Genomic DNA, 17,936 nt, shown 5'->3' with positions numbered 1-17,936 from the left:
GCCCTGACACACGTCCCTTTTTAGTGTCTGTATGGTGACAGTGGTGATGGAGCTTTCTGGCCAGATCCTGGCAGCAGCTGGGGTTGGCAGCTCCCTGCCTCCTGCCATGGGCCACCTGGAATCACATGTGTGCCTCTCACATATTTGTGCCTTGGATCTCTGGCTGCTCCTCCAGAGCAGGTCCCCTCTCTCTGCATGATGGGGAGAGAGATTCAGACTTGAAAAAACTGCAGAGTTCCCAGGCCCACAGTGTCCCTGGAGGTCAAGCTCCTGAGGTCTGGATGTCACCCATCAAATGTTAAAAGGGGAATGTAATTGTCCAGGACTCTCTTGGTAACTGGGCAGAAATTGTTTGAGTAGTTCAGAGAAATGGACAACTCATGGGAGAATTCTCTCCATTTGGGACCCATATTGTTTTCTGCAGGTATCCTCTCAGCTTCTACTTACTGTGAATAGCTATAACACATTTATGCTCCCAGACTTGGTGTATTGAATAAATGTAGACTATGATCACTGCTGGAAAGTTTGGAAATGCAACCAACTGATTTTTGATCAATGATCAAAAATAAAACCTCTTTCTGTTCTGTTGGACTTGAGTTCTTTTTTTTTCTTTAGCAAAGAAATGCAGAAGTTCTTATAAAAAAGGAAGAACTCTTATTGAATGAAATTTGGCCAAGGTAATTATTATCTAGCCAGATCTGCTGAGCAAACTGCAGGTGAGATAAACTTAATCTCAATAGCAAAGTTCAGAATACTTGTACATCTCCCCCAGAATACAGGATCATTTAAAATACAACATCACTGAACTTTCCAGGGCCAAGAAAATGCCCCTGATTTGCATTAACACAAGGCCAAGTCAATTGATAATTTGATTAAACTAAATCCCTACCCTTAAACCTGAGCCTGATTTGTAGAAAGGGAAAAGACATGGATCATTTTCAACAATTACTAGAGAAGCTACATCTTGGGGGAAGCCAGCAGGTGCTTCTATGTTTAAGTTGCTTTAAAATAATGCAGAGATCTTAGAAGCTTGTCAGAAAAATGGACACAAGTGTCTCGTTTCTGCTTTTTGCACCTGAATCAAAGATGTGCAGAACATCTCAACACCAGTCTAGACATCCAAATGCTCTGTGTCCCAAGGTGATGAACCAGAGAAATGCCCGTTGGGAGGGACCCTTGAAGGTCTCTGTTTCAACCTCCTGCTCAAAGCAGGAATATCACCCATGGATCACCCATGGTTTGGGCCAAATCTCAAAACCTACCTCCTTTACCTCTCTGGGTACTCACCCTGGTCCTCCAGCACCCACCTTTTGAAGTAGAGGTGCTCAACCCAAACCTCCCAAAGCACAATTTGTGGCCGGTGCCTCATGTTATAACATCAAGAAGAGTTTGGCTCAGTCACTTCTGTCCTGTAGCTGCCCTTGGAGCAGTTGCATCCTTTTATCACCTTCTCTCAACCTTTCCCTGGGATTCCTCCTCTTGGCTCCCATTCATTCAGTGTCTTCCAAGGCAGTGGGAAACCACTCTCTTGTGTGCACTGCTTCTTGATGATTTGGACTTTATGCTGAGAAACAGGATTTTGAGTTTTAAGGTTCGCACAGAAAAAAATCTCTCTCTGCTTCCTCCAGTTTGAACTAAACTTCTACTTAAGATCTGAACTATGAAAATGACTTTACAGCCAAAGCACTGTGTGGGGACAGGCACTTTGCTTAGCTGGCAGCCTTGTGGAGGTCTGAGAATGTCTTTGTGCACCTCACCTCTATCACCTCTCATGCTCCTCTTGTCTATCCCACCAGTGACTCCCCAGTCTTCACGAAGCCTTTGGTTTCCCCTCAGTTCTTTGGGAGGCTGGGACTGGGCTCTTCACGAGTATTTCTTGGCCCAAATGTGAAAGGTTACAAGCAAGGGGTTTTGTCAATTCAGTCCTGGATTTTTCCAGTGCAGGTCCAGCTGGACACCCGAAAAGGCATTTTTCTTGGAACCTTGACCACAAGCTTGCCATTCGCAGATCTTCCTGGGCTGGGCTTCCCTCTGTCTCAACCTATAGTGTTGCTTAGGTAATCCCTATTTCTGCTGCCCTTGAACCTGGGAACTTGGTCTGCTGCCCAGTTTTCACATCTTTGGTCTGATTACTTTAAACCTTGAGTTACAAAGGTTTCTTTGGCAGGCCACATGGCTGCACTGCTTCGAAAGGTTGGATGGGATGGGAAAAGTGAGCTTTCTGTTGCTCTTGGTTCCCTCCAAGTTTTCTTTGTGCTGCATTACCAAGACAGCACTGAAGTGAAATACAGCACCTTTCCTAGGTTTTTTCTCTTCTACAAACAGCCTTAGCAGTCTCCTGGAGACTCCTGCCTCCAAGCTGTAACTTCCAAGCTGCAGATATGCAAGCGCCAGCTTGCATTGGTTTAGATTAGATATGCCACTATCAGAGCCCTGATAAGGTTGCCAAAAGCGGTAGATTGTAGAGAACTGCTGCTTGATAAACCTTTCCACTGATGCTGATATTCAGCAAAGGGCAACCCTCAGCTCTTGTTGTCTTATTACAAAGGTACCAAAGGGAGCAAAGGCTTAGTATCACATCTCCGAGGGCAAGGGAGGACTGCCAGTGACAGCATGAGACCTTAGCTCTGCTTGCCAGCAATAACCTGGGGAGCAGAGCTTACAGAAGACCCTGCCTTTGCTGCTGGAGTCTTGCCTTAGAGAAGGAATAAAGCTGCTGGCTGTGCCACTCACCTCCCGCTCTCTTGTCTCAAACATCTGCGGTGTAGCGCCATGGCCTCTCTCTGGGCACATGGACCCCTGTGCTTATGCCCTCAGAGGGCATGTTTTGTCCTTGGAGCTTTGGCTTTTATGGGATGAGGCTGCCCTCCATCCCACTGCCAAGATCATGGAGTCAGGGTATAAGAACTGAAAATGGTGCTTGTTTCTTGCAGGGCTTGTTCATGCCAGGGCAAGGAAAGAAAATGTTGGGAAAAAAATGGAGCCGTAAGCAGTTAATGTTCTCGAGTAAGGAAGGTCTGGAAGACTCCCCCAGAGCAGAGCCAGTGAACATCTAGCCAGTGCAGATGGTTCATCTCATCCCACCACGTTTGCAGTGCAGATGCCCCCATCTGCTCCAGGCACGTGAAGAGCCCCTGAGACACGGTGGGGATGAGTAAATCTTAGTCTGCACAGGTGGAGGACACTGGGATGTGGGGATGCAAAGGACAGCAGCCTCCAGTGGTCAGATGAATTCTGGTCCTGGAGGGACACCTGGCTGTCGCTTAGGGCCAGTGCTCACCTGTCCAGCTGGTCTGTGCTCTCCTTCATCCTGATTTGTCGAGCTCAGTGGTTCACTTAATGCTGCTCACAGGGGGTTGCAGTTAATTAGTCAAGGAGAGCTTCTCAGGAGCATACAGGCATGAGGAGGAGCCTGTTCCTGTCTCTCTCTGAGGCAAATGTATAATCATAGTTTATATATAAAATAAAGAAAAGTTCAAGCAGTAACCCCCAGGACCTTCCCTAGCAGATGGTGTTCCTTGGCTGGGGAAAGCAACGACACAGGAGTGATGCACCAGCCAGAGGGTCAGTGCTGAGGCAGGACACTGCTGGGAGGAGGGCAGAGAGGTTGTGTGGGGGCTGAGAACACCTGAATTTTCACCAGGTTCGGGACCATAGAGATGCTCCATGGGAAACAACCACGGTGCCAGCAAGACCAGAGCTGTGGACAAAGCCCAGGATTGCCACTGTCCATGTCCCACCTGGTCCTGTTGTGTTTGCTGCAGAGCATAGATATCCCCAGTTTTCATATTATAGAGCACACAGAGACTGCCTGACTTTCCCAAAGTCACCTGGAGAAGCTGATAAAACAAACATATTGTGACTGCTCTGCCTCCACAGCATCTCTTCTCTTGAGCCCCCAGAGGGCTGTCACAGAGCCCATATCCTACGGGACAGAAGATTTTGAGATAAAATTAGGCCCAGGGGGATAATGAAAACCTCCGTATAGTAGGACCAGATTGCACAACCTTCTCCACATAACAGCATCTCCAATATCCCACCATGGGAGCCAGCACTGCACAATTCCTTGTGCTCCCTTTCTACTCTGTCTTTATGAGTGGGTCCTACACTTTGGTCTACAAGACCCAAGACACAACACAGATGTCCTTGAGCTGGTTGTGAAACACCTCCCTCTGATGAAGGAGTTGCATCCATCTGTGGGGAAAGGGCTGCCATGCTGGCAGCTCCTTGCCCTGCAAAATCACCAGAGGTGGACGTGGAAAAGTCTCTTATGTGCACATTTGTAATGAAAGGAGGTGACCCACACGGCAGTTCTGCTTCATGGCGGCCGAGATACCGACAATTTATACCAGATGCAGCTGTATGCACTTTAATTCATTTACAATGGAACATTTCTGCCTTATATCTCCTTGACACAAGGCTCAAACAAATGATTCTGGGTGCACATTTGCCTGTACAGCTGCGGACACTCTGCAAACCTCCTCAGCCCCCCTTCCCTTGCCATGGATCTCCAAACCTGACCAGTGTGTGGGTCTGCCCCCCAGATAGGCAGAACTGAAACTGAAATGGTTTGATTTCTGCCAAACCTTTTTTTTTTTTTTTTTTTTTAAATCTAGAATCTCCATGTTTTCTCTGTGAAAGTTCACACTTCTGTGCCTGAGAGAACAGGGGACATTTAACTTCTTCAACAAGCCCCTGTAATAAGCTTATATATTTTTCTCAGCCAACATAACGCACTTTCCACTGGGATGTACTCTGTATGGGGTAGTAAATGGCATCACAAAACCCCAGATATCCTGATCATCCCCTTACTGAACCTGCCTGGTGCCATCTGGGTCACTTATAGGTCTGGAAGCTTTTATTGGTGTGTGGTTTTCAGACCCCAGACACCTTGTGTGCAGAGACAGGACTGGGAGATACGGGGAGATTTTTGTACTGCTCAGGGTTATGCGATGCTTTTTTATAAAATTTGGTGCATTCTGGACATGATTGAAAGGTGGGGTCCTTTCTGTGTGCCCCTTTCTGAATGTCTCCCTAGGGTAGGACAGGTCCTGCTGAAAGGAGGGTGATAAAAGCCATTCTGTTTGCTCAGGCCTCTCAGCTTCGTAGCCTGACATCCTTCCCCAGAACTTCGCCCTTGCCTCTTCTTCCTCAGATCCAAAATATATCTCTTTGGCGAGGTGTTTCCCAGCTGCTTTTGGGATTGCTGGGTGCCCGTGGCCCGAGAGGTGGAGGCAGCTGTGGGAGGGTGGGAGAGGCTGGGTGGGGGAGCAGGGAAAGGTTTCCGAGGCAGCATTTCTGCATCTCCTCCTTGGACACAAGGCATTGCCGCCATCTAGTGACATGGGATTCACCGGCAGATCCCGTGTTCCCGAGCGCTCCCGGGGGTGCTCCGCGGGGGGAATGGGCAGGGCACCCCAACCCAAAGCGTTGCTTGTGCTTGGGACATGTAGGGGAGGTCCATTGCTGGAGAGGATGGAGGAGCAGCTCAGCAAACACGGAGCTGAGAGTGTTGCCGTGCTTGTCTTTGAGCGCTGCAACACTTGGGCCTGAGACCTGAAATTTTACAGGGATTTGTGCAGGAAAAAAAGGCCTTCTTGCTGTTATATGTGCCCTTCTGCTTCCTCATCCTTTTGGATGCCTTTGGAAGGTGAAGAGGCTGAGAAAATTCTGTCTGGAGGGATGAAAACCGATGCACTACAAAAGAAAAACCTGAAAAAGTCTGACAGCAACCTTAGCTGGGTTTGCAAATACAGATGAATCCTGACACATGAGTCCAAAGAGCACGAATTGCTCAGGAACAGACAAGGTCCAAAGTGGAAGTGCTAATTCCAGCAGGAATATGGAGGCACTGAGTAAGACCAGGTTAATTAAAGGCTATTACATTTTCCAGCTCTTGATCTGTTGCTGTGGTGGATGAGTCCTGACAGGCTGGTGTGCATGGGCACTCTCTTCTCCTCCTTTCTTTTAAAGTTCAAAATAATATTAAAGAATCATAGAATGAATCATAGAATCATAGAATTGCCTGGGTTGGAGCAACCTTGAAGATCATCTTGTTACAACTACCTTTCACCGGACCAGGTTGCTCAGAGCTCCATCTAAAATGAAATGCCACTCTAAACCTGAATGCATGGAAATTTCAGGGCTGAGCATGAGAAAAACCCTCCCACTAAATGTTACTGTCATCCCAGAGAGTGTCCCAGGCACTTCCCCTGTGCTCTGGGTTCACTTGTGGCTGCCACATCAGCACTCCCTGTATCCCAGCATGAACCACTGACCCTGTTAGTGAGGGTTATCACTGCTGATAGGCCCAGGGCATAAACAGGCTTGTGGCAACAGCCCCGCTGCAAATGCAGACAGCAGGTATCCTGGTATAACCCATTTTTTGCAGGGTTCCTACATCCCAGAGGGATGTAAGGCCGAAGGGATCATCAATCTCATTGTAAACTCTTCACTCGAAAAAAAAATTAGCTGAATCAGTGAAGTCATCTTTTTAGCTGTGCTAAAACACACATTAAAAGAACTGGACATATGGTAAGTAAATGCCCAGAGCCATAATGTTCCATGGTGGTGGGAATAGGTCAGGTCTCATTGAAATGTGATAGGTGACCTTTGCAGAGATGATCAGACACACACTGGTGATGTTAAATTATTGCACTGGTAATAAGAACTATCAGCTTGTGCAGCTTTTCCTATGGATATGATTCTTTCTTTGTTCTGGCCTAAATCTGAGCTGAGCTCTAAGTGTGCTCTGTCTCTGTGTGGACAATGAAGGAAAATCCTAAACTCACCTTGGCACACTGTTGTGGGAGATGGGAGAGGTCAGAGTAGAGGAGACAAACCATGTATCCTGCAGCTTTTAGTATTTCCTTTATTTCTGCTATTTCAGTGGTTTTTTCCAGAGGAGCTACTTGCAGTTTTTTTGTGTCAGCTGCCACTGGAGCATGATGAGGAGCTGAGGCTCTGGTCTGGAGCCATCAGATGGCCAGATGACCTTGAGAACTTTTGATGACTCCCACTGAGGAGCTTGTAGAAGCAGTCCTTTGGGATGGTGGGTGTAGAAAAGCCTATTTCTCTGTCAGTGCTCAGGGCAAGGACTGGACCTCCCTCTTCTGGAAACTTTTCTTGTGGCCCCAGTTACTCCCCAGAGTTAGAGTGGCAGTGTAATGTGCCAGACTCCAATGCTTTGGCAGGCAGTTTGTCCCCTGCTGCAGACATGAGCTCTCTGGGTCATGGCAGGCTGTTATCAGCCATCCCTTGTACCTCTGCACCTTACCTACCTGGGCTGAAGTCCCCACTCAAGTTCCAGCAGCACACACTGAGCTGAACCGTGGGTCTGTGCAGCCACTGTGTCGACCTTTCCCTTCAAAAAGCACTGATTATATTAAAACAAAAAGAAGAATAGGCATGCACAGCCCTTCCCTGCAAAGGAGAACTGATTTTTTTTTTTTTTTTGCACAGCTTCACACATGTCCCATTTCCCTTCCGTGCCTCAGTTTCCCCATCGGTGGGACAGGGCTGTTAGGAGGCTGAGCACCTGCCTTTGCACAGCTGAGTTACACACTGATCTTTGTTGCAAGGATGTTTCTGACCCAAAACCTCCTTTAAGCAGGTTCAATCTCAAATTGAAATCCAAGATCACAGTTAAATCAGATCAATGTATTTCCTCGGCTGGAGTGTCCCTGGGGTTATACTGGTGACAACAAGCTCTCTGTGTCCTGTGCTTGATCACCCTCATGTTAAAAGCTCTCTCCTAATATTTAACTGTATTTCTCCTGAGCTGCAACACATTCCTGTTCCCAGGCTCTGTGCAGGGAAACTGCATCTGCTGGCTGCTCCACCGGGAACATCGTCAGGTTGCAACGGGGACAAGTTTTCCGTGAGCACAAGTGCAAAGGGTGACGGGGTTGGAAGCAGTGGCAGCGGGTTGTTTGTTCACTCTCCTACCGTCCACCCCTTGCTGAGGGGCTGCAGCGTTGGCTCAACTGCCCGAGGTGGGAATGTTTGTGGGAGTTCACAGGATTGGGGTGGGAAAATTGCCTCTTCCAGCAGCGCCGGCGGCTGCTCTGTGGAATTTGTGTGAACACGGAGGATTTAGCTCAGCCCTTCCTGCACTGAGTCAAATCCTGTCCTTAGTTTAACCCCTTTGAACGGAATCAGCCTGCTCTAAAAACATAGTAATTTCCCTTTTTTTTTTTTAAGAAAAAAAAGAACCTGCAGCTTTGGCAAACAGCCCATGAGGGACGTGACGTGCCTGTGCAGTGGCTTCTGCGCAGTCAGGGCTTTTCCTCAGGAGGGAAGTGTCTCCGGGGCAGGGTGGGAAGGGTGAAGGGAAAGCAAGACGAGGAGGCTCCAGCCACCTTGGCACAAATCCCAGGCAGCCTTTCCACCACCTGCAAAATGCCACGTGCCCCACACTGGCCCCGCTGCTCCAGCTCCCCGTGACTTTTTCTGGGAGGAAGTGGTTTGTTCCCTGAGGATCTCTGTGTGGCCATAGGGGAAGTTTTTGAGGGAGTTGAGGGGGCTGCTCTGGGTCCCTGGCAGTGACAGCAGTCCTTCCCCAGCAGCCATGGAGTACATCAGCACTCGGGGAGGCACGAGGGCCGTGGACTTCGAGGGAGCCCTTTTCTCCGGCTACGCGCCCGATGGGGGCCTGTTCATGCCCCAGAACATCCCCTCGCTGGACAGGGACACCCTGCGGCGCTGGAGCGGCCTCTGCTACCGTGGGCTGGTCAAGGAGCTGTGCTCCCTCTTCATCCCAGCTGACCTGGTCCCACGGAACACACTCAGTGGTGAGCGCAGCCACACAGGGAGCAGCTCGTGGGGATGTGTGTGAGGATTTTAGGGTGTTCAGATGCACCTACCTGCCTTCACCACCACCCCCACCCCCCTTGCAGCCCCCAGAGGATGGAGCCTGCTGCACCATTGCCTGCTTCTTTCTGTACCCTGATCTCCTCTGTCACCTTGCAGGAAAAGGTGTTCCCCCTGTGCAAATAGGGATTCTGGGGACTTCAGTAGTGACAGATGATGCTGTGACCTTGCTCACTGCTGGGTCACCCTGCTGCTCCGCTGGGCTCCAGACTTGCCCTCCCTCCAGGGCATCCTGCTGCTCCACACTCTCCTTGGAATCACATTTTTAAAGTTTTACAGCATTTGAGAGCTGTCACCTCCACCAGGGGGCAGCTGCAACCTCTGCCTCAATGGCACACAGAGATAAAACTCAGGTTTCCTGTATTTTATATTTTAGCACAGTTTTCTCTGATTGTGTAGAGAGTCCCCTGGGGTTACTTGACGTAGAGTTATCAAACATCACGAAGCTGGGCTGGTTTATTCCTAGTAACTACTAATAACTTGCTGGATGTCTGTCACTGCTCCAGCAACTGAGAGTCTTTAGTGCAGAAAGGTACCAGGAGCACGAAGAACACAGGTGCAGGAAGCTATGAGTCAGAAAAGCACTCAATCTAACAGCTCCTTTAACCATTTTCCCTCTAGACCTGATTGACAAGGCCTTCAGCAGGTTCAGGCACAAGGATGTTGTCCATTTATCCAGGCTGAAAGATGGGCTGAACGTTTTGGAGCTCTGGCACGGGGTTACTTATGCGTTTAAGGATCTGTCCTTGTCCTGCACAGGGCAGTTTTTGCAATACTTCTTGGAGAAAAAGCAGAAGCACGTCACTATTCTGGTGGGTGAGTATGTCTCTTTGTGGGGGGTAACATTTCTGGGCAGGCCCTTACCTTGAGAGCCACCATCCCACAGCCCTCCCCACAGATGCCCCAGGGTGGTATTTCCTCGTGGGTGACTGGTGAGTGATCTCTTGGCAATGCCAGGGTGGCTTCTCTAGTCAAGAACATCTCATGGAGCATCTCTGTGTCTTTTCCTAAAGTGCAGCGGTGCAGGTTTGACTGATGCATCAATTTTTTTCTTTTCTTGGTGCTGCCTCACTTTGAAACAGGGACTTCAGGGGACACAGGGAGCTCGGCCATCGAGAGTGTGAGAGGGCAGAAGAACATGGACATCTTTGTTCTGCTGCCCAAGGGGCTCTGCACCCAGATACAGGAACTTCAGATGACCACCGTCATCGAAGACAACGTCCACGTCTTTGCTGGTTGGCACTGCTGTTGGACTGTCCATTTTATGGCCCTGCCGTGCCAAAACCATGACCCCTAAAGTCTCAGGCAGATGCTCAGTGGGATTTGCAGCTTTAGCAGCTGCAGCCAGCCAGGCCATTGGCATCACCATGCCCAGACATCTGGCTAACAGGAGAGAACATCCCCAATTTGATGATTAAATTATTCAAGACTTCTTTGTCTCCTTGCCACAGATCAGAGCTGCCTCCGTGCAGGTGGTTGGTGTTTGGCTACACTGAGTTCAGCACCATTCCTTGACACTAAAAGGATTTGGTGTCACCCCTTCCCTCTGTCCACTCACCTTCATATGTGATCCATCCCCTACCACCTTGCTGTCCCCGTGGGTTGGCATCACCACTGGGTGCTTGAGCTGCTTGAGTTCCCATGGACTCTTCTGCTGAGCCAGGTCTCACCTTGGCATCTCACAAGGGGAAATACGTATTTGGCAAATGTATATTTGGGACAAGCAGGAGCCCAGAGTGCCACGTCTGCAGAAACCACCCAACATCCACAGGGTGCCACTCAGCCCCTGAGGCAGATGGGCCACAGTAAAGCCCAGGGCTTCAGACCAACCCTATTTCTGAGCAGAAATACCTTGTGCCTGATGCGCTGCTATTGGCAGATCTAATCTTTCCTTTCTCCTTTTGACAGCTCACGGGAACAGCGACGAAATCGATGAGCCGATCAAGCAACTGTTCGCTGATGACGACTTTGCCAGAAAACACAATTTGATGAGCTTGAATTCCGTCAACTGGTCCAGGATTATGGTGCAGATTGCTCACTACTTCTATGCTTACTTTCAGTGTACCCCATCCCTGGATACCACCCCGCTGCCAGTGGTGGAAATTGTTGTGCCAACAGGAGGAGGAGGAAATATCACAGGTAAAGGGAAAAAGATAGGTTAGATAAGAGAGAGAATGCTGTGATCTATAGACCAAAAGCACTTCACAGATACTGGGTATTGCTATTTATTAAAACACCCACTCTCTGGTAGGATTTCTTCAGAACCACTTATATTTTATTACTCATGTATGCTTATTACTCAATTTAGGTGTCACTGATGATTTACAAGGTGCAGAAAAACCCAAACCACCCTTTGATGATGACTGTAGCTATCTTGAGGATGGGAACATTAGGAGAGGACAGAATGTGTTTGATGAAGAAAAGAGGGAAAATACTGTGGCTCTGATTTCTCAAGTGAGACATTAACAGAGGTGTGGAGTCCTGCCTGGTCCTACTCTGGTTTGCATGGTAGTGTGTGGTCAAGAGAACCACTCTTAATTGCATAATCTGGCCTTCTAAATGAGAGCCCTTGATTGCCTCTGTCCCAAAATAAGCACAGAACTGCCTTACGACAGCAACAAAGGATTTGATATATTCACTGCACTTCCAGGCTGCCCATCTGTTGCAGCATTAACAAGCCCAAAATCTCATCTCTCTTGCTTGCACAGCACCTGCATGACCTCTTGTCCCCTAACCATTCATCATCAGATGTGGAGATGCCCAAGGGTCAGTGTTCAATGGCAGGTGGAGCATTGCATCCCTGGATTTTACAATCTGGTGCTCTACCCCACCGCTGGAGACAGAGTCCACTAGGGAATATCATTTGTGTCTGCTTCTGAGCCAGGTGCTCAATCAATTTGCACAATGACTCCTTCGCTAAACCTCCTTTGGTTGTTCCTTCACCAAGCACACGTGTGTTCTTTCACTGTTTCTTCCTAGCTGGATGTATTGCCCAGAAAATGGGTCTCCCGATTCGACTTGTTGCCGTGGTGAACAGCAATGACATCATTCACAGAACTGTCCAACATGGAGATTTCTCACTGGCAGGGAGTGTGAAGGCTACCTTAGCATCAGCCATGGATATTCAGGTGTGTAATGAATTGGCCAAAATGGGGAAATAGCAAATATAGTTGTGTTTTTTTTTGCTTTTACTCTGATCTACCTGCATAATTCTGCCACTGGCAGTGCCTCTTAGTGGTGCATTAAGAGGTGTGACACTTATTGACCATTTATACTACTGAGATAGATCAAACACCTTCCTCCTCACTTTTCAGGGCTTGACTTTGTGATCTTCGTTGTTAAATGCTGGGTTTCTGGGGTTTTGTCCTGTGCAAGGTTACCAAGAGAGGGACACTTTCACAACATGTGACAGCTACACAGCTGTAAATGTCACCCTGTCTCAGGGGTTTGTTGATGCTTCTGAAAGGCTACACCAAGAGGAGAGACCAGGAAGAAGGTAGGGAAGTCCAGAAGAAATGCCTCGTTTATGGTCGTCTGCAGCTTGCTCAGAGCAAAGCAAGTCTCAGCAGGCAGGCAAAGGCCTCAGAAAGAAAAGTCATGGAGGTTCAGAAACCAAACGCCTGGAAGCAAATACCTCCCATTTCATTCCTACCTTGTGATCCCCAGGGACTGGATCTGCTTCCAAACAAGTGATCAAAGAGGGAAACCCTTGGTGTTGTGTCTCCGTGGCCTTAAGCTACCTGGATTTTCCAAAAGCTGTTCAAATACCTTGGGAGGACCTGGGAGCCTGGAGGGGCTGCCATGCTCTGCAGTCACTAAATCCCTATGCCTCTATCACCAGGCTGTGCTCTGCAGCTTGGCTTTCCTCCCCAGCCAAGAAGTTGGGGTGCTCCTCAGAGCTCCGGGGGTATCTGGGCTCCTTTTTGGGCCCAGGTCCCTTCAGTAGCACTGCTCTGCTGAGACACCCAGGCAAGTGCCAGCCTTTGGGATTATGGCAGCAGGCAGTCAGGCACAGCGATATCCTGAGATTTCTGAGGAGCTGGATGGGTGTATCCCCTCCACAGCTGCCTGGGACATCTTGTTCAGCTCACATCTGAAGCATCCATGCAAATATTTCCATAGCATAAGAGATCATTCATTCTTGAGAGGAATTCAGGAGGTCTCAAGTCGGGGCCTATTTAAAGCAGGGTCAGCCCTGAGGCCGCACCAGATTGCTCAGGGATTTTCCATTTGGGGGCTGGAAACCTTCAAGGATGGAGAGTGCACAGCCTGTTTAGGTTGCCTCTTCTGCAGCCTAAAGTAAAGCAGAGAAAATTTTCCCATTAGACACTGCCTAAAGAGCTGAAGACGAAGCAGGAAATCTGGTGTGGATCAGCCTTGTAAGGAGCAATCCCAAGAGAATCACAGCAGGTGCCGTGTATTTGCGGCACCTAAAGACAACCAGGGGCTGTTCTCTGACCCTGAGGTCAGGAAGCACCACATAGCTCATGTCCACACGCCAAAACTTTGTCCCCAGTGTGACCTGTCCTCGAAATTGGGCCCCAGAGTTCTCCTGGACAGCTCTGGTGGCACGGGACAGAAGGAGAAGCCTTACTTGGATGGTAAGGCCAGTACTTGCACCAGTGTCCTGGCCCAGTTTGACTTTCTGGTGTCAACATAGAGATCTGTAGTGAGAACCAAAAGGCTGGCATGAATGGGGGGTGAAGGGGAAGCATGTGTGAAGGATGTGGGAGCAGCAGAAAGAAGGATAGGAGAAGGGATGTTGGGAGCACGATGCTGGAGGCACTTCTAGGAGCACGTTGTTGACATCCAGGGTACACTGATATGTAGCTTCTTAGGACAGCCAGAGTGGGAAGCAGAGGAGAGTCTAAAAGAGGGGACAGCCTAAAGCAAAGGGCAGGCAACACCCAGGCTAGACTGAAGATTAGAGGCTCTGGGAGGTGATGGTGGGAAGATGAAGAACAGAACGGGGGCCATGAGACACCCAGATAAGGACACAAAAGGCTGAGTAAGACCTGATGACTCTCCAAGGTAGAACAAAATGGAGTGACAAAAGGTCACAGGCAAAAAGGTGTGAAGAGCTCATCCAAACACATCACTTGACCCCAGGAGATGTGATGAGTACTCTGTAAGCTGGCATCCCTTGTCCTGTCTGTCCCTACAAGGTGTCTTGGCCATACCACTGGATGAATGTTTCTTAGTGCTTGTAAACATGCAGGGATGAGAGACGGAGAGGAGAAATTGGTTTGGGACCCTCCTGTATGGTCTTGCACAGAGCTCTTGCTGCAGTGTTGCAACACTGATTGCTACGCAGCCATACAGGCCAGTCAGGCCCTATATGTGTCCTATAAGTTCACAAAGATTATCAGCCAGCCCTGCAGGGAGTTGGGTGACTCACAGCAGCATCTGCAACACTGAGTAAACAGCTGGATATTTCTGGTTCCCCTGTGCACAGTGTGTTATTAGCCCGGGTTCATCATGGTGATTGTACAGATGTGGTCACACCGTTGATTCATCAGTCATCCCCTTCATTTTCTGTTTTAATCTGATGGTCACTATCAGACAGGTCAAAGGTCCAAAAGACATCGTGTTCCCAAAGACTTTTCTTGGGATGTAGGTGAGCAAAGGGAAGACAATAAGCCCACCCCAGCTGCCACCCAGAAAAAGGCAGCAGTAGGACCTCAGCCCTAACGAGGCATCAGAGAATCCACACAGATTCTCTTCCCCTGAGATAGATGCTTGAATTTCCACTGCTCACCTATTGCTTTGTTTTTCCAGGAGCCTTACAATGTGGAGAGGGTCCTGTGGCTGCTCTCGGGCTCTGACAGCCGCCTGATAAAAACGCTGATGGATCAATTCAGCCAATCGAAAAGCCTAAAGCTGCCGGAGGATTTGCACAGAAGGGTCAGTTCCTGGCACACACAACACTGTATATGTGTGTATGTGTAAGGAGAGTTACTGTTTCCAACTCATTTTCAGAATGAAAAAATCATAGTGGAGAGTTTCCAACCAAATATTTAAGTGTGAGGCCAGAAGAGAAGATTTATATTGATGTGTATGCACTGAGATGTTAAAAAACACTTTTAATTTTTTTTTAAAGGTCCTTCTTCTTTGCAAAACTAATTTAAAAAATGCATAGAATTATTTAGTTAGGATCTGAAACCGCCCCATTCTCAGCCATGCACTGAGGTATCCTGCAGCAGATGCTGGCACAAATTGAGTGTTTGGGAGTGGGTCTGATGACTTGAGTGCTGCAATTCAGCCTCATTTTTATGGCAAATGGGAGCACAACACAGAGAGAGATACAAGAGAAAAATAAAAGATTGAATTGTGAGAGGGTCAGATACAAAGCCCTGCCTCTTCCCATCCAAATTCCCACTCACTGTCCCTCAGTGATTATCCTTTCCTGGCTCCTGCTCCTGCTTGCGCTGCAGCAAGATAAATACTAAATAATGGTGCTATTAAAAGCAAGAGGAGCTGTTACACTGAGATGGGTTTTACAAGTCCCTCAGAGCATGGAAATAGCGGCAAAGAGCTGAGGAGCTGAGTCCTGGCTCCTTTCCACCCACGCTTGCAGCACCCATGGATGGAAACCCCTTGCTCACACTCCGTCCCTGAGGTTGTTCCCAGCAGTGCTGCAGCAACCCCTCTTCCTTTGACCTTTTGGGAACCCCATCCTCCAGCCTCCCTGTTTTGAATTGCTTTTCTGAGTGCTTGTGGCTGATGCCCTGTGCAAAACAAGCCTCCCTGATTCCCACAGCTCTCCGAGACCCTGCGATCCTGCTCAGCCTCCGACGAGGATATTGTTGGAGCCATGCGGCGTTGCTGGGAGGAAAACAAGTACCTGCTGTGCCCCCACTCTGCCGTGGCTGCTCACTACCACTACTCTCAGCCAGACAGGTGAGGGACTGCTGGGAACTAGAGCATCACTATCTCCTTGTATCTCCTACCCAGGGCTTGCTTACATCCCAAATTTTCTTGCCTTTCTTCCTTTTGCAGCATTCCCCGGTGTTGCTTGGCTCCAGCCTCTGCAGCCAAATTTCAGGATGCCGTGCTCCGAGCTGGCCTGGTTCCCCAGATCCCCCCTGAAATCACTGCCCTAACAGCGATGGAGACCAGGTCCACTCCCCTGGAGCGGGGAGAGGACTGGGCACAGGTGCTCCGGGGGTGGATTGGAGCCGTGGCACAGCAGTGGAAGGCATAGGGGGGGTCAGTTTGCACCCCTGGGACAGTGGGGGCTCAGGGGACAGGTAGTCACACAGACCTGAGCTACTGGGCACAGATGGACGACGCTTCCCAGGGCTCGTTCTCCATTCCCAGGAAACCTCCATTTTATGCTGGGAGCCTCCATGCAACGATTTATTAGCAAGAACGCACTTCCCCTTTGAATGTTTCATAGTATTTTCAGTAAAGAGCTCTGCAATTATATCCCCTTTTTCCTAATAATTCATAAAAAAACAATAGAAACTCTGAGTAAACCTGCCTGTTCCATCTTTACTGGCTGTTACAGAAAACTTCCTTAGCAATACCCATTGCTTCTTGAGTATTATCCAGTGGTTCTGGCTCTGTGCTGGGATGTTCAGCCCAGAGGTCCCAGTAACACCCAAAATGCTCAGTGGAAAACACATGCAAGACTGGGACGAATCCACTTTACCCATCCCTGTAATTTAGGAAGTGGCAGGGATCATTCCCAGGCATTGAAACTTGCTCACTAATAGCCTTAAATAGCAGGTGTTTTCCCTGGACATGCTTATCTTACAGCACTGGAAAGTTGTTCTTTATCTTGCAGCTTTTGGTCCTAGTCCTGCTGCAGACTCTTCCCGGGCGACTTCCACTGTAACGAGTAGGAAATGGGAAATTCCCCTCATCCTCTGCCTGAAACTTCAGGTCTTTCAATACCACGTTCCCATCATATACATATAAATATATAAATACCTTGTGTGGGAGCTGCCTCCACAAGTCGTGCATCTGGCAGGAATCTCTTGTGCCTAAAAAAGGGGAAAGAAAAATAGGAATAATTATACCATGGGGGGAAAAATCCCCCTCCGCCATCAAAAAAAATTCCCCCTTTGACATCAAAGGAAGTCCTGTAATGGGAGGATTAATTTGAAGGTTTAGTGGCATTTAACAGGGTAAAAGTAAGTTCTGTGAAGTGATTCAGCTTGGGATGTTGCAGAATGTGCGGGAAGAGTGGGAAGCTTTCCCTGGGCTGTAAGCTGCCTTGCTGGCACCCAGGCAGCCTTTTCCTTGGTTCCCTCCGGCACAACCGGCCCTGTACCACCTTCTTCCATCCCACTGAAACCCTGCAGGAGAGGAGGGACCTGTGCCTTCTCCAGGATGGGGGGCTGAGGCTGCCCCATCCCAATTAATGTGGGTGAGGGAAACAGCTTAGTTGAAAATGATGCAAAAAACCACAGCACTTGGACGTTTTTAATGCTAAAACAGCTCTACTTGCATGGAGCGAGGAGCTGGGAGGAAAATGGTGATGGGGTCCAGGAATGATGCTTCATAAGGCCATCACTCGCCATTCTTTAAGAGCCAAACCAGCAAAATACCTCCTATTTAAGCAGTAGTTTACCCTCAGCTTCATGAATAACCCTGCCCTGAAGGACGGGTTTGCACGGCGGGGTGGTGCAGCACATCACTGGGGGTGCCAATGAGAAACCCCCTGATCCCATTTGACCCCCACGACCCCTTTTCATTGATGCAGATGTTATGCTCAGTGGACTCCACCACCTTTAACAGCTACCTCCCCAAATCTTGCGGTTCTCGGCCGGGGATGGCTGCCCAGTTGTAATTTAGCTCTTAATCATAGCTTAAGACACCCTGGGAGAGGGGAGAGGCCTGGAATCTCACCCAGTTCCACATCCAAGCAAGAGGTTGCAAACCTGGCTGTCTGGTCAAGACTGGAGTAGGAGGAGGAGACAGGAGGGCAAAGGGCCAGACCCGGACCCCTCGCTGGGGAACACCGGGAAGGATGGGGTGAGGGGGGCTGGACTCACAGCCTGCCAAAGTCCTGGTGTGTTTTGCAAGCAGGAAGCCTGAGGAATACATTCCGTGCTCCC

At 49.0% G+C, this 17,936-nt stretch overlaps 1 protein-coding gene across 3 annotated transcripts; it reads left to right on the top strand.

The window, feature by feature from the left end:
* The first annotated feature begins 7,862 nt into the window (after positions 1-7,862).
* Positions 7,863-16,569, top strand: THNSL2 (threonine synthase like 2). 3 transcript variants are annotated; one of them, XM_027902511.1, is made up of 9 exons: positions 7,863-7,994; positions 8,565-8,792; positions 9,493-9,687; positions 9,954-10,106; positions 10,780-11,010; positions 11,851-11,999; positions 14,650-14,775; positions 15,632-15,771; positions 15,871-16,441. In XM_027902511.1, the coding sequence occupies exons 2-9, from the start codon at positions 8,570-8,572 to the stop codon at positions 16,073-16,075; spliced, it is 1,422 nt and encodes a 473-aa protein (XP_027758312.1). In that variant the 5' UTR covers positions 7,863-7,994; positions 8,565-8,569; the 3' UTR covers positions 16,076-16,441. The 3 variants fall into 3 exon arrangements, with proteins under 3 accessions (XP_027758312.1, XP_027758314.1, XP_027758313.1); XM_027902512.1 differs by having other exon boundaries at positions 7,864-7,994; positions 8,568-8,792; XM_027902513.1 differs by lacking the exon at positions 9,493-9,687 and having other exon boundaries at positions 15,871-16,569.
* Positions 16,570-17,936: the final 1,367 nt, after the last annotated feature.

Source organism: Empidonax traillii, unplaced genomic scaffold (assembly GCF_003031625.1).
Source record: "Empidonax traillii isolate 1590-97213 ecotype Southwest subspecies unplaced genomic scaffold, ASM303162v1 scaffold882:size376633, whole genome shotgun sequence".
NCBI lineage: Eukaryota > Metazoa > Chordata > Aves > Passeriformes > Tyrannidae > Empidonax > Empidonax traillii.
Note: the sequence above shows the minus strand (reverse complement) of the source record. Positions and strands in the feature narration are given on the sequence as shown.